General features: G+C 44.4%; 1 protein-coding gene across 2 annotated transcripts; it reads right to left on the bottom strand.

Annotated features, from left to right (window-relative positions):
• Nucleotides 1-11116: 11116 nt before the first annotated feature.
• Nucleotides 11117-18852, bottom strand: LOC142098190 (E3 ubiquitin-protein ligase MARCHF7-like). 2 transcript variants are annotated; one of them, XM_075180788.1, is made up of 6 exons: nucleotides 17589-18845; nucleotides 16154-16306; nucleotides 13543-14277; nucleotides 13179-13257; nucleotides 12042-12211; nucleotides 11117-11337 (listed from the first exon to the last, which is right to left on the bottom strand). In XM_075180788.1, exons 2-6 carry the CDS (start codon nucleotides 16260-16262, stop codon nucleotides 11162-11164), a joined length of 1269 nt encoding a protein of 422 aa, XP_075036889.1. In that variant the 5' UTR covers nucleotides 16263-16306; nucleotides 17589-18845; the 3' UTR covers nucleotides 11117-11161. The 2 variants fall into 2 exon arrangements, with proteins under 2 accessions (XP_075036889.1, XP_075036888.1); XM_075180787.1 differs by having other exon boundaries at nucleotides 13179-14277; nucleotides 17589-18852.
• Nucleotides 18853-23044: the final 4192 nt, after the last annotated feature.

Raw genomic sequence — 23044 nt, forward strand, 5'->3', positions numbered from 1 at the left:
GGTCTGTGCAGTCAGATGCAGATGGGAACTTAGCCGAGACACCAAATCTGTATTGATCAGGAGATCGTCCAAGTACGGAAGGACCGTTACTCCTTGCTGATGTAAGACTGCAGCCATCACTGCCTTGACTTTCATAAACATCTTGGCACCTTAGCCGGAACAAAGGGCAGAGCCTGGAATTGAAAGTGAGATTGGTCCACCGCAAACCTGAGGAGCTTATGATGTCCCTGCCATATTGGTATATGAAAGTAAGCTTCCTTAAAGTCCAAGGATGCTAAAAACTTGTTTGGTTCCTTTATTACCAAACAAATTGATTCCATGTGGAAACTGGGAACCCTCAAGGGAGCATTGAGGGTCTTTATGTTTAGAATGGGAAGTTATAATAGTTCTGGTTTTTGTACCAGGAAGAGATGTAAGTAAAACACCAACCTCCATTGTTCTTTTGGGACCTGTACAATCACCCCTAATCCCAACAGGGAGAGATTAGCTTTTAGAAAGGCCACCCTCCTGGCTCATTCTTGTGGAGGGGGATTCCAAAAAATCTATGATATAACCCCTGCGAACTATTCCTTTTACCCAGGCGTCTGTGGTAGAACTGTACCATTGGTCCCGGACATCAGCCGACAGGCTTCACCACCGTACTTCCGGAAGAGGGGGGAGGAGTCATGCAGATTGCTTGCCTGTTGGCTTTGGGCGCCACCCTGTTCAAGCCTGCCTACCTTGCTGCGCCTCTCTTCGAGGTGCTGAGGAATGACCTCTGGTGGGGGTGCCTCTGGATCTGCCTGCAAAACAAAAGGAGTGAAAATGCCTACCTTTTGTTTTGGGAGCAACCTTTGGCAGAAACGCACTTCGTCCCCCAGTGGCCTGAGAGATTACATTTTCTAAGGGTGGACCGAATAATGCTGAGCCATCATATGATAATGCCTCCAAAGCCTTTTTGGATTCGGCATCCACCTCCCAGGATCTCAACCACAGTGTGTGTCTAGCCCCACTGCCAGGGAGGAAGTCCAGGAAAATCCCTGACCTGCGACAAGTACGGCGTCTCACAAATATTCGGCCGCCTCCTTAATGTGGTCGGCCAAGGATGACAGTTCAGCTCTAGGAACTCCCGACTGTAGGCCATCACTGAGGGAAGAGGCCCACTTTTCCACTGCTTTAATCACCCATGCTGCTGCCATCACGGGATGGAGGGAAGACCCTGAAGCTAAATATATGGATTTCAGAATGCCCTCACATTTTCTATCAGTGACATCTTTTAAGTTAGTAGCACTGGGTAATGGAATAATGGTGGATTTTGCTAAATGCGCAATGGGAGCATACACGCTGGTGTGATTGTGATTTTCCCATGACACCACTTTAGAGTCTGGAAACGGATAATTGAAGTGAATCCTTCTGGGAATCAGATATTATTATTATTATTATTATTAATATTTATTTATAAGGCGCCACAAGGCGTCCGCAGCGCCGTACAGAGACAAACAAAATTACAATACAATGGGAGACAGCATAATACAGTAAACACAGCAACTCAGTAAGCGCAATGCACAGCTAGAGAGGGCGGGGAAGGGGGAGGGAGGATCCGCAAACGACGGGGCCCAAGAAGGAGGGCGCAGAAGACAGGGAGACCCCCAGGGGGGAGGAGGGAGCGAGAGTGGACGTGGGGTGGAGGACCCTCGAGGAGGAGGGCTAAGTAGCTGGAGAGCAGAGTTAGAAGTGGTGGAAACAGGAGGAGAGATGGCCCTGCTCAGAGGAGCGTACAATCTAAGGGGAGGGGTGGACAGACAGAGAGACGCAGGGGAGAGAGGGAGAGTAGGGGGACAGAGGCAGAAGATAAGGTAGGAAGTTAAGTGGGAGACAGAAAGGCTTTAAGAAAAAGGTGGGTTTTTAGGGCCCATTTGAAACTGGACAGATTAGGGGAAGTTCTGATGGAGGGAGGGAGCTTGTTCCAGTGGAGGGGGGCAGCGCGGGCGAAGTCTTGGATACGCGCGTGGGAGGAGGTTATAAGGGGGGAAGAGAGGCGACGGTCAGAGGCAGAACGGAGAGAGCGGGATGGAGCATGAATAGAGAGGAGGGTGGAGATGTAGGACGCAGTGGAGTTGGCGAGGGCCTTGTAGGTGAGTGTGAGGAGCTTAAAGAGGATTCTGAAGGGGAATGGGAGCCAGTGAAGGGCTAGGTAGAGGGGGGAGACAAAAGAGGAGCGGCGAGAGAGGAAAATAAGCCTAGCTGCAGCGTTAAGGACGGATCGAAGGGGATCGAGATGAGAGTGGGGGAGGCCAGTGAGGAGGAGGTTGCAGTAGTCCAGGCGGGAGATGATCATAGAGTGGATAAGGCATTTGGTGGCATCTTGGGAGAGGAAGGGCCGGATGCGAGCGATGTTGCGCAGCTGGAAGCGGCAAGAGAGAGGATGTGGGGCCAAAGGAGAAAGAGGAGTCTAGGATGACACCAAGGCAGTGAAGTTGGGGGACAGGGGAGATAGAGGTGTTGTCGACAGTGATAGAGAGGTCAGAAGGGGATGGGGTATGAGAGGGAGGAAAAACTATGAGCTCAGTTTTGGCAAGGTTAAGTTTGAGGAATCGAGAGGACATCCAGAAGGAGATGGCAGAGAGGCAGGCGGACACCCTAGAGAGGAGGGATGGAGAGAGATCAGGAGAGGAGAAGTATAGTTGAGTGTCGTCAGCGTAAAGGTGGTAGCTGAAGCCGAAGGAGCTGATGAGTTCACCTAGGGAGGAGGTGTATAGAGAGAAGAGTAAGGGTCCCAGAACAGAGCCCTGAGGGACCCCGAGTGGAAGGATGGATGGTGGGGAGAGAGACCCAGAGGTGGTGACAGAGAAGGATCGGTGAGTAAGGTAAGAGGTGAACCAGGACAGGACTGGGCCGGAGAGGCCGAAAGACTGGAGGGTGTGAAGGAGGAGGGGGTGGTCAACGGTGTCAAAGGCTGCAGAGAGGTCAAGGAGGATGAGAAGGGAGAAGTGGCCCCTGGCTTTAGCAGAGAGGAGGTCATTGGTGACTTTAGCCAGGGCAGTTTCAGTGGAGTGGAGGGGGCGGAAACCAGACTGGAGAGGATCAAGGAGGGAGTATTCAGAAAGGTAGGAGGTGAGACGGCTGCAGACGAGCCTCTCGAGAATTTTGGAGGCAAAAGGGAGAAGAGATATGGGGCGATAGTTCGAGAGAGAAGTGGGGTCGAGATTAGGTTTCTTAAGAATGGGGGATACGAGAGCATGTTTAAAGGAGGAGGGGAAGATGCCAGTGGAGAGGGAGAGATTAAAGAGGTGAGCGAGGTGGGAGCAGGTGGTGGGGGAAAGGGAGCGAAGAAGGTGGGAGGGGATGGGATCCAGGGGACAGGTAGTGGGGGGGGAGGATGAAATGAGAGAGTGGACTTCCTCGCCGGTGGTGGGACGGAAGGAGTGGAGGGGAAGGTGGTTGGGGGGGAGGACAGAAGAGTGGGAGGGGTGGAAGAGAGAGTGGAGGAGGAGATTTCAAGTCGGATGGCCTCGATTTTAGAGGAGAAGAAGGAGGCGAAATCGGAGGCAGTCAGGGAGGAGGGAGGGGGAGAGGGGAGGGGGCCAGGAGAGTGCTGAAGGTGGCAAAGAGGCAGCGGGGGTTAGAGGACTGGGAAGAGATGAGGGATTTAAAGAAAGATTGTTTAGCGAGTGAGAGGGCAGAGCTGTAGGATGAAAGGATGAATTTAAAGTGGAGGAAGTCAGCCAGGGAGCGGGATTTTCTCCAGTGACGTTCGGCGGAACGGGAACATTTTTGGAGGAAGCGGGTAAATTTGGAGTGCCAGGGTTGGGGTTTGGAGCAGCGGGGGTGGACAGAGTGTGATTGTAGAGGGAGACCGCCTGGTTGGGGCAGGCCTGGGAGGAAAGGGGAGAAAGGAGGTTATCGAGAGAGGAGGACAGAGAGGCAGGGTCAAGAGCGTCGAGGTTGCGTATGGACAGAGTAGGTTTGGGCAGGGGGAGGGGAGCAGGAGAAGAGGAGAGAGAGAAGGAGAGGAGATGGTGGTCGGATAGAGGAAAGGGAGAGATGGAGAAGTCGGAGAGATTACATAGGTAGGAGAAGACAAGATCAAGGGAGTGACCAAGGCAGTGGGTAGAGGAGGAGGTCCATTGGGTGAGACCAAGGGAGGAAGAGAGGGTGAGCAGTTTGCTGGAAGCAGGGTAGGTGGGGTTGTCGATGGGGATGTTAAAGTCCCCGAGAATGATCGAGGGGAGATCGGAGGAGAGGTAGTGAGGAAGCCAGCTAGCAAAGTTGTCAAGGAATAGGGAGGTGGGGCCAGGGGGGCGGTAGATGACAGTGACGCGGAGGTGGATGGGGTAGAAGAGGCGGATGGAGTGAGCTTCAAAAGAGGAGAAGGAGAGGGAGGGTTTAGGGGGAATGACACGAAAAGTACAGGTGGAGGAGAGGAGGAGGCCAACTCCACCGCCTGGGCGGGCACCAGGCCTGGCGGAGTGGGTGAAGGAGAGGCCACCATAGGAGAGGGCAGCGGGGGAAGTAGTATCAGAATCAGAGAGCCAGGTTTCAGTAACGGCAAGAAGGTTAAAGGAGTTGGATAGAAAGAGGTCGTGGATAGCAGTCAGCTTGTTGCGGACGGATCTGGCATTCCAGAGGGCACAGAAGAAAGGGGGAGAGGAGAGGGGGGAAATGGGGATGAGGTTAGCAAGATGAGCAGCGCGCGGGGGATGGCGGGGAGGAACGGGAGAGGTAGGGCGGGGGGAGAGTATGGGTATGGAGTGAGAGCGGGGAGGCATAGTAGGGAGAGAGAGTAACAGAACAGTGAGATAGTGGGGACAGGGAAAAACAGGTAAGAACAATGGCAGGAAGACAGTGAAAAGGTGGAAGATAATAACGAATTAGGGCGTGGAGGGCATGGAACAACAGTACAGTGAGATAATAAAGACAATGAAAACAGGTAAGAATGATAGCAGAACAGTAAGATAATAAGGACAGCGGATAACAGGTAAGAATAAGCAGGGAGACAATAGCAAGATGGAGGACAATAACCAATTAGGGCGTGGAAGGCAAGGAATAATAGAAGGAGAGGTAATAAGGACAATGGAAATAGGCAAGAATAATAACAGGTAAAAGTAGTTGCTGGTAAATATAAAATCAGGAAAAACAAGATAAAGGAATATAAATAGTAGAATAATAACAGGTAAAAAGTAGTTACTTGTAAATGTACAATCAGGAAAAACAAAATAATGGCATATAAAATAATGTTTTATATGCAGTTAAGCCAGGGATTCAGCAGGAGAAGGGTTAACTGACAAGCCGGGTCGGTACACAGTAGATCAGTTGATGTAGATAAGCCAGGGATTCAGCAGGAGAAGGGTTAATTGACAAGCCATGTCGGTACACAGTAGATCAGTTGGTGCAGATAAGCCAGGGATTCAGCAGGAGAAGGGCTAACTGACAAGCCGGGTCGGTACACAGTAGATCAGTTGATGCAGATAAGCCAGGGATTCAGCAGGAGAAGGGTTAATTGACAAGCCGGGTCGGTACACAGTAGATCAGTTGATGCAGATAAGCCAGGGATTCAGCAGGAGAAGGGTTAATTGACAAGCCGGGTCGGTACACAGTAGATCAGTTGGTGCAGATAAGCCAGGGATTCAGCAGGAGAAGGGTTAACTGACAAGCCGGGTCGGTACACAGTAGATCAGTTGATTCAGATAAGCCAGGGATTCAGCAGGAGAAGGGTTAATTGACAAGCCGGGTCGGTACACAGTAGATCAGTTGATGCAGATAAGCCAGGGATTCAGCAGGAGAAGGGTTAATTGACAAGCCGGGTCGGTACACAGTAGATCAGTTGGTGCAGATAAGCCAGGGATTCAGCAGGAGAAGGGTTAACTGACAAGCCGGGTCGGTACACAGTAGATCAGTTGATGCAGATAAGCCAGGGATTCAGCAGGAGAAGGGTTAATTGACAAGCCGTGTCGGTACACAGTAGATCAGTTGGTGCAGATAAGCCAGGGATTCAGCAGGAGAAGGGTTAACTGACAAGCCGGGTCGGTACACAGTAGATCAGTTGATGCAGATAAGCCAGGGATTCAGCAGGAGAAGGGTTAATTGACAAGCCGGGTCGGTATACAGTAGATCAATTGATGTAGATAAGCCAGGGATTCAGCAGGAGAAGGGTTAATTGACAAGCCGGGTCGGTACACAGTAGATCAGTTGGTGCAGATAAGCCAGGGATTCAGCAGGAGAAGGGTTAACTGACAAGCCGTGTCGGTACACAGTAGATCAGTTGGTGCAGATAAGCCAGGGATTCAGCAGGAGAAGGGTTAACTGACAAGCCGTGTCGGTACACAGTAGATCAGTTGATGTAGATAAGCCAGGGACTCAGCAGGAGAAGGGTTAATTGACAAGCCGGGTCGGTATACAGTAGATCAATTGATGTAGATAAGCCAGGGATTCAGCAGGAGAAGGGTTAATTGACAAGCCGGGTCGGTACACAGTAGATCAGTTGGTGCAGATAAGCCAGGGATTCAGCAGAAGGGTTAATTGACAAGCCGGGTCGGTACACAGTAGATCAGTTGATGCAGATAAGCCAGGGATTCAGCAGGAGAAGGGCTAACTGACAAGCCGGGTCGGTACACAATAGATCAGTTGGTGCAGATAAGCCAAGGATTCGGCAGGAGAAGGGTTAACTGATAAGCTGGGTCGGTACACAGTAGATCAGTTGATAGATATCTACTATCAGGTTTCATTCTGGCCTCTTGCCAAATCTCTGACAATTGTGGGGAGGATGGAAAAAAAATAGTTTCTTTTTCTTTTAAACATGGATACCTGAGAGGTCACCTGTTTTTTCTTAGAGATGTCTAGCACCTGTCTTACCGCTAGAATGAGGTCCTCCACTCCTTGCCTGTTGGTGGTATCATCCTCCAATGCAGAAAACTCCTCAGTGTCTGAGTCTTCAATAAGTTCACTATCCTCCATAAGAGGGAGGTCAGTGTCTGAAGACTCTAATTCCAGGGATGAAGAAACTCTGACCAGACCTTGTATAGATCTTTCCAGGTTTTGCATCCAGGAAGGTGCAATGGCCATCGCTGATATTTCCTGGAGTTGCTCAGACGACCTGTCCCAAGGGAAGTGTGTCCGCAGACTGAGTCCCTAGGACAAGAGAGTTAGGATTGTCAACACCTACCATCCCAGAACATATGGTGTCTCTCTTTAGCTCCGCAATGGAGAATGCCAGTTTCCTCCCCAGATGAGCGCTGGCCCAGGTCCTCAGCCTCGCAAGTCACACATAGAGTACCTGGGTATGGCTGTCCACAAGGTAATTGTGTATTAGTACATATCCCAATATCTATATATCTATCTATCTATATATATGTATATATATATGGCAGTACTACATGCGATTCTGTGTGTGCGTATGAGGTAGTGCCCGCTATATAAATACTATACCTATATTGGAAAATATAACATACAATCAATTGCAGGCAAAAAGTATGATATAGAAATTCACTCAGCCTAAGAATTGAAAAGATTTCCCTCAGGACAACTGTGACAGGTACCGCAGTGGCTGTGAGCAGTGTGAAATGGCTGCTGCTGTGAGAAAAGTCCAGGAAGGAGTGTCACCCCTCACTAAAAACACCTCCTCCCGTTCACAAAACGGCTCCTGTATCAGTCACAGAAAAACTGGTTGGAGCTGTATGCCCAGAGCTCCCTGCCAGTGAACTCCCCACAACTTGGTACCTGGCATCCCCTGCTGTCTGTCCTCAACATTGCTGTGGTGCGCAGGTGTAGGCAGAGTCTGCCGTCAGCTCCATCTCAACCCACCTGGAAATGGGAGACTGGAGCTGCTGCCGAGGCTCCTGGTGCGGTCTGACATGCTGTCCTGGTCCAGCGTTTGTGTCCCTGGTCACTGTCTAAGTGACCGAGTGATCACTTCTGCCCGGCAGCCTATTTTAGTGTTCAGCGTAAATTGGAGGGGAAACTATGGCTTTAAGCTCTGTCTGCGCTCTCCCTCCCTGCTGCAGTGTTCACGAACACTGCAGTCAGAAAAAAAAAAATAAAATAAAATAAAATCTAAGTGAAAGCAATACATGCCTACTCCAGTGGCACTAAAATAAAAACGGATATCTCTGGTGAGAGGGGGCATAAAGGGGAAAGGAGCAGGCCAAAGAGGTCTTTTTAGTGCCTAACTCCACACAGCTCCCTCTATACCCCATGGTGAGCAGTGTCCCCTAACTGTATGTGCAAGAGAAATATTGTGTATTTCACCATATTCCGGGCTTCTAAGCTGTGATTTTCTGCATTGAAATGTGACAATAGGATGAGGAAGGGCATACCATACGTAATAATGCTATGTCTTGCAGGGAATGACAGAAAATGAGTATCAACTCAACTAATACACTTAACCTTTGTTTGGTATCCGTAGATTAATAAATCCAATACAAATTTACCAATCATAAGAATGGGTCTGTGTGACACTCCCCAGGAAAGATAAGTGTTACATTTTAGCATTCGAGATTAAACAGGGAAGATATAAATTGTGGTTGCAAAACTGTCACAGTCCTCCCCTAGAGACAACATCCCAGTAGAAGGGAAAAGGTGGAAAGTGTCTTTAAAAAAGGAAACCATACCACCTATGAGTCCCTCTACCAGGAGAATTACCCGGCTCTATTCCTCAAACTTAAATCTGACATCTTCTCCTGGAGACCCTTAATTATCTCGTGGCTGGGCAGGATCATCGCCGTTAAAATGTCTGTTCTCCCCCCAGTCCTCTATCTATTCCAGACACTCTCCGTTAGGGTCCCCATCTGAATTAATTGCTATGCAGCGACACTTAGTTGAATTTGTCTGGCGGGGTAGGGCTCCCAGGGTCCGACTAACCCAGCTTAAGAAACCTACAAAATGCGGAGGTAGGGGCTTTCCGGATCTGAAAGCATATTGCTGGGCAGCCCACCTCAGTTCCATTGTCACCTCCTTTGCTCCTCCGGCCTTTCACGCATGGGCGGATATAGAAGCAGTTTACCTCTCCCTACCAAACCTATCTAGTATCTGGGGCCTGCCTAAGCAGTCTAGGCTTGCACGGATCAAGAGATTCCCTACCCTTCTATTTGCTGCCCGGATCTGGGAGACCTGTAAAAGCCATCTCTCTGTGTCCTCAACTTCATTGAATATCATGCCCTTATGGCTCAACCCTGCCTTCCCCCCAGGTGGAATTCGGTCCTTCTTTCTATCATGGACCGGCGCGGGTATTCGATTTGCCGGGGAACTCCTAGATCAAGGAGGTATTATAACCTTTGATGCTCTCCGCTCTAAATTTCCCACACTAAACCCGCCAATCTACCAATACTTTCAAATCAGGCATTTCGTTCTCTCTCTCCTGTTGGACAACTCACCTCCATTGATATCCTCCTTTGAGTCCCTCTGTCTCTCCTCACCGCTTCGGAGAGGCGTGATCTCCTCAATCTATAATCTGCTTCTAGACAAATTGTTGGTCTCCGGGAGTAGCCACAAGAGAGAGTGGGAGAGAGATTTGGGTCCCCCCCTGGAGGAGGACTGCTGGGAGACCATCAGATCGAATGTAGCCTCTAGGTTCATCTCCAGTCTAATTAAGGAGAATGCATACAAGATTCTCTACAGATGGTACCTTACGCCCGACAGACTAGTTAAAATGTACCCAACTACCTCCCTGGCCTGTTGGCGGGATTGCGGCCATAGAGGTACCTTCTTTCACATCTAGGGATCTTGCCCTGTCATCTCCTCCTTCTGGGATAGAGTAGCTTCTCTCCTTTCCTCCCTTCTTCAATTCCCTATCCAGAAGGATCCTTGGTCCTTCCTCCTTTGCTACCCTATACAAGATGCTGATGTCCCCTCTGCAAAATTGGCTTCGCACGTTTTGGCGGCCGCTAGGTGCCTGATAGCCAAATCCTGGAAAAGTGCAGCACCTCCCCGCGTCTCTTCTCTAAAGTCCTATGTCTGGTTCATTGCTAGCATGGAAAAAATCACTTTCCACCTCCGCGATAAAGACGATAAGTTTTATCAAATCTGGGCCCCTTGGTTACACCATTGATGTCCCCAATACTTCCCCCTCCTGTAGGTTGACTCGTTCGTATCAGATACTTCTGTTTATGATAATCCCTTTGATAAAGCTACTCCTCCTGAGGTCTGAGACACCGTCCTGTTTTTTCTTACTAGCACAGACGACCCCCCCCCCCCCTCCCTCCCGCCCACCCACTTCCCTTTATAATAATAAGGACATTGACTGTGTCATTACGGTTTTCAGTTTTTGTGCCACATGTTGCTAGGAACAGCAATTACTAATATTTACTGTGACAGTGATTGCCTTTTTTTTTCTATTTAGTTTTTTTCTTGTATTATGTCTCTGTTATCTATTTGTATGCTGGCTGTCACCCAGTTTGTTTGAATAAAAATTTGAGTTATAAAAAAAAAAAGGAAACCACTTAGAAGATATGGTCAAACTTTTGGGAAATCAACATTGACAAGCTGTCCATTTTCCAAACCAATTTCCCTTGGGGCAGATTATACAACTCGTATGCAAGTTTATACTCAAACTATCCTTTTATTTTACATGTTTTACTTATGTTATATAATCTTTTATTAATTGTTTTTATAACCTGTAAGCATTGTACCTATTTTATATGTTAAATTTAAGTACTGTCCTTATTGCTCTAAACAAATTCCCTGCCTGTTTAGAAGAGGTTGACTGCATGGCTGTGTTAACCCTTTAAATTCCAATGTGGGGAATGTAAACTCTTACCTATCAGAGCGCAGAGTGTGTGCAATTGGGTAATTAAGTCAGAGGTTTGTTATGAGCCTTATACATACATGGTGGCAGTTGGGAAGAGGTGTGGAAGTGTGCGCCTGTTTTGGGGAAGGCTCGAGTTAATTTTAAACTAAGGGATCGGTGAGCGCAAGATTTAGGCTGGAATCCTGGGTGTCCATTACAGTAAACTACTGTTTGCCGGTTTGATTATTTGATAAGTTGTCAGATCTGGAAGATAGCAGAGGCTGCTCTCCGACACATTACATAATACCATTTGCAGCCTATTTTATGTATCACTCTGAGAACATGGAAAGTCATTACCAGACAAAAATTTAAAGGAGGTGAATGAAAAGTTTAAAAAAAACAAACAAAACTGACTAATTAAGAGCATAAAAAGAACTTTTATTTTTTCCTTATCTAATACGTTCAATGACGTCTATTGAACATTCTCCTGATCAGGGCAAGGAAGCGTTGCATCCAGGAGTTTCTTACTCTCTCATTTGCGGGCGCCCGGTAAAGTTTTTTAATGTCAAAATCCTCCAGGTTCAGCTCCAGCTTCTCGTTACACAATTCGCATGTAGTTATAGTTTCTAGACTAGAACCTGAAATAGATCAAACAAAAACCAGACAGTCACTCACACGTTATTTGTCAGTAATAACCTGGGCTAAAGAGCATACTGCTCATTAGTCAAGCCATTTTGACCAGGCTTATTTCCTCCTTCCAATATTCTATACTAAGTTGGCAATTTCAGTGAATGCAGAGGAATGAACCAGATTTACACTTTACATCCAAGCAGGACACATTTGTAAGAAACACAGGACTTCTAGCAAACCTAGTCCACAGCCACCAAGTCTTTCAACTCCCACACTCTCAGCCCTGGACTGGCTTGTGTTAGGAACTGGCAATGTCTAACATTTGTGACAGACCCAACATTGGGGCTTAAGCTTTTATCATTTAAGATAAATAGATGTCATCTGGAGTCTGGATCTTGACTGAGAAGTCGGCCCTGACAGTTTTACATTAGATAGAACATATGGTATAGTATGGCACATGCTAATCTAAATGATTTATTGCTCAGAAGTAGACATTTAGATTAAATCAGAAGAAACAGTTTAGTTTTTCCAAGCCATTTAGAAACCACATCTGACAATTGTTCAGTGTCTTACTTAAGAAAGGGGCATATGGGTAGAATATATTTTGGACGATACAGAAGACATAAAACTATCAATATCTTTATTCTGGGGGGGGATCAATTCCAGATTTTAGTGTATGCAAGCAAGTCAGAGGCAACAATCCAGCACTTACCAGAATTGATCTTAGTATGTAACCATTTCTTCATACAGTCTTGGTGTATATATTGCAGACTCCCAGAGCATTTACATGGCTCAAGAAAGGGATCTGTTGGAGTGGACATTCCAGTCAGGCAGAATTTACACAAGTCACCTTCCTCCTCTTCCCAGTCCTTCAGATGGAGGCTAAAAAAAAAAATTAAAATCTATCTATGTTGTAATACACAACTTGCCAATATTTATACAAACACATACATAAACCACCCCACCACCAGGACCTAATCAGAGAAATACATTAAGCTCTCAAATAGTGTTTTTGACATTTTACACTAGTGTGTTAGGCTCTTGCTTTTAGTCTGGTGGCTTTTGAGCAGCACATGGACAAAGGACCATACAGAGTTGGGAACAAATGTCTAAAAAGGGCAACAGAGGCATGCAACATTTTTATAGGAAACAAAGCTCAAATATCCTCTTAGATTAGTATATAGTCAGGGTTTAACATGTGAGGCTTTTTGGAATTTAAGAGTAAACATTAGTCTAATTATTTGCAGTCTACTAGATCACCATTACTGGAGAACATGGCCAGGCATCATAAAGACTAAATGACAAGTGTGGGCAAAGAGGTAGACAACTATGATTATAGCCACCACATGCAGATACATTCCCCTGTGCAAGAACACAGATAAGAACATTTAAGGTTATAGGGCCTGATTCATTAAGGATCTTAAATGGAGAGGATTCTTATTTCAGTCTCCTGGACAAAATCATGTTACATTGCAAGGGGTGCAAATTAGTATTCTGTTTTGCACATAAGTTAAATACTGACTGTTTTTTCATGTAGCACACACATATCAACTTTAAATTTCAGTGTACAAATAAGCTATCAAGTATTTGTGTGCTACATGAAAAAACAGTCAGTATTTAACTTATGTGCAAAACAGAACACTCATTTGCACCCCTTGCAATGTAACATGGTTTTGTCCAGGAGACTGAAATAAGAATCCTCTTCATTTAAGATCCTTAATGAATCAGGCCCATAGGCCATGGCCTGGAGAAACTTTTCTTAAACTGTATGGTGCTGGCCAGGACCTATTCGTCCTGTCTAGCTTAAGAGAAAGTCCTTTAATCACCGCAACGACAAATAAAAACTTGCCTTTCTTGAATTTTCTTAAGTTTTTCAGGGTCCCTTGAGTTTTCAGACTTTTCACTTTCTTGTCCATCACTTGTCCTACCTGAGGGAACAAGGTCTACAGTTATCATGACATTATCCGATAAGGAGTTCCCTAGAGCAGCCGGCACTGAGTAGTGTAAGAAGGAGCTGGGAAGCATGTCTGAAATTCCTGAATTTCTCCTGCTAAAGATGGCATTTGCTATAGAAGCAGTATTTGCAGTGCCACTAGGGGAGTCTGCAGACAATGGTGTAAAGTTGGCATCAGCTGCAGCTAGTTGAGGAACAGTTTGTGCTTCACCTAATGTTGAGTTTTGAGTTGTCCTCCTTAAAGGACTGTGTATCCTACCTGAGTCAGAGGTAGATGATGCTCTGGCAGTTTCATGTCTTCCCTCCCGTCTTCTCCTAGAAAAGAGAGGTGCGCACCTATTCCTGAGAGATAAAGGCAACCATGATGCCGGAGTCCTTCTTTCAGAGTCTCCTGATCTGTAGCTTTCAGCTTCTGATTCAGAACTTTGATTTGGAGACACCGTTGACAGACCCCTTCTCCGCCTCCTAAAAAATGTAAATGCCCGAGATTGCTCAGAAGGCCTATTTTCTGGTGTATCCATGTTACCAGGTGTGGCAGGGCTTGGCTGAGGAGAAGCATTACATAGACTTGAGTGTGCTTCTTCTGCATCTGGTGACCTTCTGTTTATGGAATCCTGGCTGGATTGCCTGGAGAAACAGGCTGAAGACATGCTAGATGCAAGGCGAGACAGTAAATGCCTTGTTGTACGTCTGCCTGCAGTATCTGTTGTATTGTCACTAGCAGGTCTTTGCTGAACAGGCGATATTCTTCCCGATGTAATCCTTGTAGCCGCTTCATTTCTACTTGTAGCACTGCCAAAGTCTAATGAGTTGTCCCTTTGTGGAGAAGGCAGATCTGTAGAAGCTACTGGTCCTAAACTCCTGCTTGATTCTGTGAATGAGGAACCCTGAGAAGGCAACTGGTGGTTGATAGATGTGTTAAGTTGAACTGTGCTTAGAGAGTTTTCTTTTGGTCGTGCGCCCTGTGCATATGAAGAAACTCTGTCCTGAAGATCTGCATTTTAAAAAAATATTTTACAGTTAAGTATATTAAGTTACAAGCAGAACTTTAGCAGACAAATTTGAAACAAATGCTAACAACAGGAAGGTTTAAGATTGTTCAGGTCCAGATGACCAGGTAAACTAGAAACTTAAATGCTAAACACATACAAAATGTATATGGTAAAAAGGTAATGAATCCTACGACCATGCTTGTTGTGCTGGCCAAGTGGTGAACATAGCACAAAACATATTGGGGTACAGACCGTGTGCCAGCTCAAAAACATTGCTAAACACTGACAGTTCCTACAACTCAACACAAACAACAGGACCCATCAAGTTTAGCCTCAAATGTAGGTGGCCACAACTGATATCAACATTTCATCATCATTTATATAGCGACACCAATTCCACAGCGCTATACAGAAAATATTTGTACCACATCAGCCTCCGCCTCATTGGGTTAATTTTGTCAGCAGCCAATTAGCCTACTAGTATGTTTTTGGAAGTGGGAAGAAACAGAGCACCCGGTGTAAATAATCCCTGGATCATCCACATCGCATATGACAAAAATCATTTGGTTAAACTCAAAACAAGTGGCAGGTACATTGGATTACACTTTTTGGGCAACGACTCATTAAGGTGAAACAGATGCACAAAAAAACACAAAGCTCTCGAATCCTGTGTGTCTGGGATGCGGACACAGAAGGAAACAGTTTCTGATTAAGGTACAGGCCAAAAATACCTTAGACAAAAGGAATTGCAGAGGGCATCCTTATTGGCAACTGAGTCTACCCATGAGAACAAAGGGTTTAGCCTAACCACCTTCATTCCCGACTACATAAGAGGGTTGTGTTTTAGGGTAAAGGAGAACCTCAAAGAATTGCTGCAATGATAACCTAGTAAAATATGTACCAGCTTCTCATCTGATCCCTGGCAAGTAATAAACAAGGCAAGCCAGAGGACACACTTGTTTGGGTCAAAAAGGAGTAGTGTGAGCAATATACTGGGGTGTATTTTGGCTCAACTCCTTATCACCTAGGCTACAGCATTAAATGCTTGCAGTTCTACATGTCATTTATGAAACGAAAGGGCAACTATATTAAATATCTCTGGCAAACAGGAGGTATAAACCTGCACAGAAAGTGATACATACAATGGGTGTGTCACAATAAGTGCAAATTCACAGCTTGTATAACGAGGGAGCGTGTTACTTATCGCACCTTGTGTACTTCACATGAAGTTGAGCAGTAAAATAGATTTGGGAACATTAGCATGTAATCAGATACAGGACATACATGCAGTGAATTTATATTATGTGCAGAAGGTTATTACAAGATTTCTGAGGATCTATTGGGCAAGTTGCGCTGCCAAGAAATAGTTTTTAAAATTGGGGACCCCCAAACTACCATCCCGCGTTGATCTCTGTAGGACGAGGAGCCGGACTCTTGGACGGTTTCTGCCCCATATAAATTGTGAGGTATAATGTTGCAAAAATTTGAGAACATAAGGGGGGGATGCGTATGGGAAGGGCTTGAAAACGATATAGTAATCTGGGCAAAATGTTCATTTTAACTGAATTAATACGTCCTATCCAGGAGATGAGATTTTTACTCCAGGTCTCTAAATCAGATTTAATTTGAGATAGTAGTATTGGGTAGTTAGCTTGGAAAAGCTGACTATATTGTTTAGATATGTAAATACCTAAATATTTTATCTTATTTTGGTGCCATTTGAAGGGGAATTGTTGAGTGAAAGAAAATCTAATCTGTGAGATAGAAATCAAGAATGATGCGGGATCTATTTTTATTACAACAATTTAAAACAAAAACATAAATGGACGTGTATACAAACTTTGCAAGAATATATTACATATCATTCAAAATACTTACATGAAGGTGTATTATCACTATTTCCATGTTCATGATCTAGAATTCCATGTATAGAGGAGTCAGTTCTCCTCTCTCTCTCATGCTCCATTGTCAGATCAGAATGAAACATCACTGAAGAGGTCCTAGGAAGCCGCCCATACCTGCTTGATGCATCTGGAGACAACAATTAAGTGTTAGCAGATTATGGAGATCAGGCTTTTCCATGTCAATATGTAAAGTACACACTAGATCTCCAGAATGTTAGAAACCTGTAAAAGTTCCATTAACATATTAGTTCTCCAGTTATGCCCCTGCCGAGTAGCTTAAACTGAAAACTATCGCTATCTTTGACTAGTGATGTCAGTGAAAGGAAAATAAAATATTTCCCTGCAGTGTCCAGTTTAGGACATCCCTCAGCCATCCTAGAAACGGAATTGTGCATTTCACAGTTCATACAATCACACCTCTATCTTAGCCAAATATTATACTCTAGCTGCTCTATCAATCCTTATGGGCCTAGAGTTATTACTTGTGTTGATCAAGAGAAATCCAACAGTTAACAATTAACCACTTCATGGAAATATATAATAAACTTACTTCCTGACCCTAGAGTCATTGTTTAACAATGCAGATAAAAATGGAAGTTAAAACATGTTATACTTAAGATACATAAGGGTTAATAGTATATTAGTTAATAAATCAAATTTTTTATTTGGCAGAAGTTACTCAATACTTAATATGCTGACATATGATATGGTATTATATCTCAACTTATCTAATAAAATGTATCCCCCATGATGGGAGAAAAGTGAGGTTGTGGTAAGGCCTATTTTCCTATAGGCGATGGGGTGATATTATTGGTAAAAAAAAAAGCCTATATGACGCAGTTATCAACATAATTATATTGTAGTTTTAGGCTATAAAAGGTGTATAATTAATAGCCATTGCTCATTTTTATTTTAATGGTCTGTACTGTGTGTATAAAATAAATCAGTATATCCTTGTATTTTTCCATAACAGAAGTGGAAGAGAAATCCTTGAACAAGTTCCCCACATTTCACTGGAACATATAGAAAAAAAAGGATTGGAGCTTTGGGCTGACCCACATACTTCCAGGCCCCTTGTCAAGATACATAAAGCTCTCATTAACATATATTCTAGTAGTCTCGTCAAGCACAGTAATATCTACACATACCTAACCAGGGACTTTCCAAACAGTGGCATGATCCGGAACATGGCGTTTATTCTTATTTAAAGGCTACACAAACATCTTCTGCACATTGGGGTTAGGAGTAGTAGTCAAGAAATAGGGAGTTCTAGCCAAACATTAGTCAATGGACTAATGTTTGGCTAGGGAAGATGTACCTTCCATCACAACCAAGTCCAAAGGACTCTACACCAGACCAGAAGTGAATTTTAGATCTAAGGAGGAACTAGCAGGAAGGGGTCAGCATACCTGTAGTAGTACTGTAGCTGGAACTGGTATTTTTTTACACCAGGCAGAGGAGTACAACCAGAATAAGACAGCTTTGGCCTCTTGGAATCCCAATCTTGTTGCTGACTCTGCAATCCAGAATAAGTGCTTTGAGATCTCTCCAATGGATCTTACCAAGATGGTTGAGAAGACGATGATGTGGTGGACTAGAGAAGATAAACTGTGAATATGTGTCTTTAGAAAAAGTTAAATTTTACACAGAAAATAAATGGCTGCTGCATGAACACCTCTAGCTGTGTGAACTATGACCGAGCAGCTAGCCCAGCCAGCATTGTTGTAGTCAGAGCATTGTGACATCATCCAGTGTGCTCCTGAATGTAAGGTTACATCAGTTCACTTGCAGGGGCAGGACACAGGACAAGAGACAACAAATAGATGATAAATGGGTATATAAAACACACTAGAGAAAACACATTAGACAGCCAGTAAGCGCTGCACTATTTTTTATATAAACATTTCTTGTGTGGATTTCAAACATTTCACAGTGATTATTAAACTATTTTATAATGTTAAGTTTGTTTTTAATCCATGTTTAGGATTTACTGGATTCATTAGAAGGATGAGTGGGCTCGGATTTCTCTAATCCGAGCCCACCCGAACAGTGCGGATCCGACGGGATCCGAGCACTGTACGGGTATTTCCGGCACCAAAAAGAAATGAAACTGAGGCTCTGACGTCCGAGTCTCGCGTCGGATCTCGCGAGACTCGGATTGCATAAATTCCCCGCTCGCGCCCGGCATCTTCAGTCGGGCTCAGATCACTGAAGAGGGAAGTTATAGGTTTAGTGGTGCTCCGTCCTGTGTCCTGTCACTCTGTCCTGCTTAATATGCAGTGGTTACGTGGTCCTGTGCTCTGTCCTGCTGATCAGTCCAGTGGTTATTTTTTCCAGTGCTCTGTCCTGCTGAGTGCAGTGGTGCTGCATGTGTCCTGTGCTCTGTTCTGCTAAGGGCATTGTCATTTATAAATTATTCAAAAGTTATAAAAAATTATAAAAAAATTATAAAAAAATTATAAAAAAATAATTGAAAAAAAAGATAAAAAAATTAGTTAAAAAATACTAGGTACTGCTATTTCAAAGTCAAACTACGTTCACTGTTGCTGCTGTACCAAAAAATAATAGGTACTGCTATTTACTATTTATTTATTTATATACTGTTCATTATTTCTGTAGTTCCAAAAAAGAGGAACTGCCATTTCTATTACTACGTTCATTGTTTGTGTAGTTCCAAAAAATAGGAACTGCCAGTTCTATTACTACGGTCATTGTTTGTATAGTTCCAAAAAATAGGAACTGCCAGTTCTATTACTACGGTCATTGTTTGTGTAGTTCCAAAAAATAGGAACTGCCAGTTCTATTACTACGGTCATTGTTTGTGTAGTTCCAAAAAATAGGAACTGCCAGTTCTATTACTACGGTCATTGTTTGTGTAGTTCCAAAAAATAGGAACTGCCAGTTCTATTACTACGTTCATTCTATCTGTAGTTCCAAAAAATAGGAACTGGCAGTTCTATTACTACGTTCATTGTTTCTGTTGTTCCCAAAAAATAGGAACTGCCAGTTCTATTACTACATTCATTGTTTCTGTAGTTCCCAAAAAGAGGAACTGCCATTTCTATTACTACGGTCATTATTTCTGTAGTTCCAAAAAATAGGAACTACCAGTTCTATTACTACGGTCATTGTTTGTGTAGTTCCAAAACATAGGAACTGCCAGTTCTAATACTATGTTCTTTGTTTTTATGTGTGTAGTGGAATTCAGACCAGTTGAGGGTGATATATTGTGGCCCTGGTACTAAATTGGGTACCGGGGCCACTCCACTACGCAGTCCAGATAGATGCGTATCAGATATTAAACTACATTCAGTGTTGGGGCCAAATCCAAATGAAAATGACCTGTCATCGTCAAAAACAAGAGGTATTGACGCACTCAAACTACACCCTGTATATGCGGCAGAGGATGTAGGAGCAGCCATATGTGCAGTGGAATTTAGAACAGTTGAAGGCGGAGGTATTGTGGCCCAGGTACCAAATTGGGTACCGGGCCCACTCCACTACGCAGTCCAGAAAGCTACCTCAGTGCAACGTTTTGGACTAAAAACAATATTGTGAGGTGTTCAGAATAGACTGGAAATTAGTGGAAATGATTGTTATTGAGGTTAAGAATAGCGTAGGAGTGGAAAACAACCAAAAGAACAGGATTTTAGCGCTTTTTAAAAAATAAATCAGAACCCAAAACCAGAACCTTTCGTCAGGTGTTTTGGCAAAACAAATCAGAACCCAAAACACTAAAAGTGCCCGGTGCACACCTAGTTTCTACTCCTTCCTAAACTCCGATTCACCTGTTACTATTCCACCCTGCTTTCACAATCACCCGTTCCCGTTCCTGCCTCCACCCCCACTCGCCTGTTCCTATTCCTTCCTACTCTGATTCAGACGACTTCCGGGAAAATTTGTGGTAAGGCCTATGTGCCTATCCGTCTCTCTGCTTATTAGATTGCTGTATAGATCAGGTTATTCAAGTTTAAATGCCTCATAGTACGTACATATGTGCTCACAACATATACAATAAAAGTTTTTTTGTAGATATTAGCAAGTTGAACATAAGTATCTGAGGGTCGTGTCTTGTCAAGTGGACATATCTTCAACTCTGAATACGTCATAAATACGTGAGACTTTTTCAGATGCAACTTAAGCTTGCACTTGCTTTCCACTCTGAAACAGCTCCCATATACAGGTTATTTGTAACATTGGACTTCCTGATCTAACAATACACCCACCCCATCAATCAGTACTTCTTGCTCTGCAATACTGAAAGATGTATCCTTTGCAAGTACTTTGCTGTATTACTCATACAAGCTGCCAGTCAATGCAATCGTTTCTAATCCATTTGGATATGGCAAATTTTAAACAAAACGACATTCACAAGGCCCTTGCTCAGTGCATTAACCCAGACGTGGCCGAACAGTGGATTGCAATCTGCCCGTTTATCGCCATCTGTAAACTGATTGCACAACTAGTTTCCAAGTTGCACCCCTCCCACCTTTGAAGAGGAACAGGGACAGTAATAAGCGTTTGTATCACAGGATACTAATCTCTGCTGTGTAATAGTAACCAGCACTGCCCATTCACCACCTGCACACTGTGCCAGCCTGACTTAGACACAGTGGGTGCTGGTGTCTCTCTGCCCAGGCCTGATGCTACTGAATCCACCCCCAACCACCAAGAAGACAGCCTCAGAGAAGCAGGGAGCATAGTCTGGATCCTGCAGCGGCACCACGCACACAGAGAGTGCTCCTTCTGCATCATCCTCTGGGGCTCACATATCTCGAGCCAGCAGCACATGGAAGAAAGCTGCACAAATGTTGGTCCTAGAATAAAGATAGCAAAAGAGATGTATAGTAGGCAGAGCATGGTGCCAGCTGGGCACTCAACCTTACATACATCCCCACTGTCCTAATTTGGGCAGGACATAGATTCAGAGCCCAAAAAAAAAAAGGACAGAACTTAATGGAAACGTGGGTGCATTTTTAACCAAATATGGCAATGTGAGTGTTGGGTGTTTGCTTTGTCCCACTGTCGTGAATGTTGAGAGGTATGACCTTAAAACCCTCATGCATGGGTACCACAGTCCGTGCATTCTTAATATTAGCCCCACTGGGCACAAGTTGGTTGTGTGCATATGTTGTTTGCGCTGCTAATAATCTTAATTACTTTCTTGGCACAGAATTGGGTTAACTATAAAATTTTAAAGTGATCCTGTGTTTATCTGTTCTTGGATTCTGAAAACCACTCCTCAGACTCATTCATAGGAGCCCAATATCATTTCCAGCTGTACACCCATATGCCCTGTGTTAAGACCTGGTGATGGTAAATGCAGAGAGCCCTTGGGCTGTGCATACACAGTACTGGGAGGAGGTTTAGACGGTGCCAGGCCACACTACTTATTACACAGCAGCTCTGATGCTGTGTCATCTTGGAAGATTCTCTTGTGCATTGCGCGAGTTTTATTTTCAGTATGGCACAAACCACTTCGCTACAACACAACTGGTTTATTCACTGCATGTAATTGGCACATGGGTGGAGTGCAATACCTAGGTCTTTCTTAGCACAGCACCACCAACCTTCCCAAGTCTCCCCAGTTACTGATTGCCCCAACGGTTTTTTGGCAAAAGGCAGAGACATTTCACTTAGGTTTTGCATGTCTTAATCAAATACATTTTTAGGGTGTATGGCTTTGGCCACTCAGAGGCTTTTGCATTAAGGAAGCAGACTGGAAATAGTGTGTTTCACTGCAGACACCTGTATAACAGACCTGTCCGCTTAATATCACACTGCTGAAGACTGCTTCGTTAATTGTAACACAGGCTGTTTAAAAAGGTATTCTTTAATAAATGTTGCATTTTTGCATCAGCATCCGCCTGGGCTCTTCCGTATAGATCAGTGGTCTGTTTGTTGGGCAGTGACAGCTATTTGACATATGAATTGCATCAAATACTGGATTGGAGGTCTGTTAAAATGTTTTTTTGTTTTGTTTTTTTTAAATCTGGACAAAGAATATGTAACAAATCCTGGATTAGAACATGTAAAAGTTAGATCCAGGTGGTTAGTGTCAATATTGTAGCTTGAAGTTAAATACTTCAAATACTTGTTAATTGTTCATATGTAAACAATCTGTTGTGACCTACAAGATTGTCCAGAACATTGATCGTTTAGTCAACATGCTGTGATGGTGCCTAATCAAGGCATGTCAAATTCAAAACCTCAATTGGGCCAAATAATCAAAGTCTAAGCTTGTGTGGGCTGCATGAAAAAAAATCTCATATGCAATCTTGTAAGGCAGGCCTGTCCAACCTGCGGCCCTCCAGATGTTGTGAAACTACAAGCCCCAGCATGCTTTGCCAGTAGACAACCTGTTGGTAGCTGGAAGGGCATGCTGGGACTTGTAGTTTCACAACACCTGGAGGGCCGCAGGTTGGACAGGCCTGTTGTAAGGTTTATCAAGAAAATAAACCCCTCAAGAATAAAGTTTAATGGTTTCCTACTGATGCTTGACACTGCCCTCCATGCTGCTTTTACTCCCATTCACTTACCTTTCTACTGCCTTGTTTCTTCCTCTCGTTGCTCCTCACTGCAGATGTCATGACATCAGTGTGAAGGGAGGATCAGATATGTGGCAGGGTGTTATCAGATAAGTATTTAGTTCTGGGCCCTAGCGGGCCACAATGCCTATGCGTTTTGGCTGCCTGCAGCCCATGAGTTTGACACCCCTGGCCTAATCTGAACACTTGGCAGTCTGCCTGCACCAACAGGCCCCTATTATGTTGGAATCCATCCTACACAACCCAAACTCATCCAATTCACTCACCAATGAGTGGCCAAATTAGGCATTTTAAGTAAAAAAAAAAAAAAACCACAA

Source organism: Mixophyes fleayi, chromosome 7 (assembly GCF_038048845.1).
Source record: "Mixophyes fleayi isolate aMixFle1 chromosome 7, aMixFle1.hap1, whole genome shotgun sequence".
NCBI lineage: Eukaryota > Metazoa > Chordata > Amphibia > Anura > Limnodynastidae > Mixophyes > Mixophyes fleayi.

Bases quoted from the DNA above. Each gene is read 5' to 3' on its own strand.
- LOC142098190 (XM_075180787.1), bottom strand. From the start codon at position 16,262: ATGTTTCATTCTGATCTGACAATGGAGCATGAGAGAGAGAGGAGAACT. The intron at 14,278-16,153 runs GTAAGTATTTTG...TTTAAAATGCAG, and splicing joins TAGTGATAATACACCTTCAT to ATCTTCAGGACAGAGTTTCT. The intron at 11,338-12,041 runs GTAAGTGCTGGA...GATCTATTTCAG, and splicing joins ACATACTAAGATCAATTCTG to GTTCTAGTCTAGAAACTATA.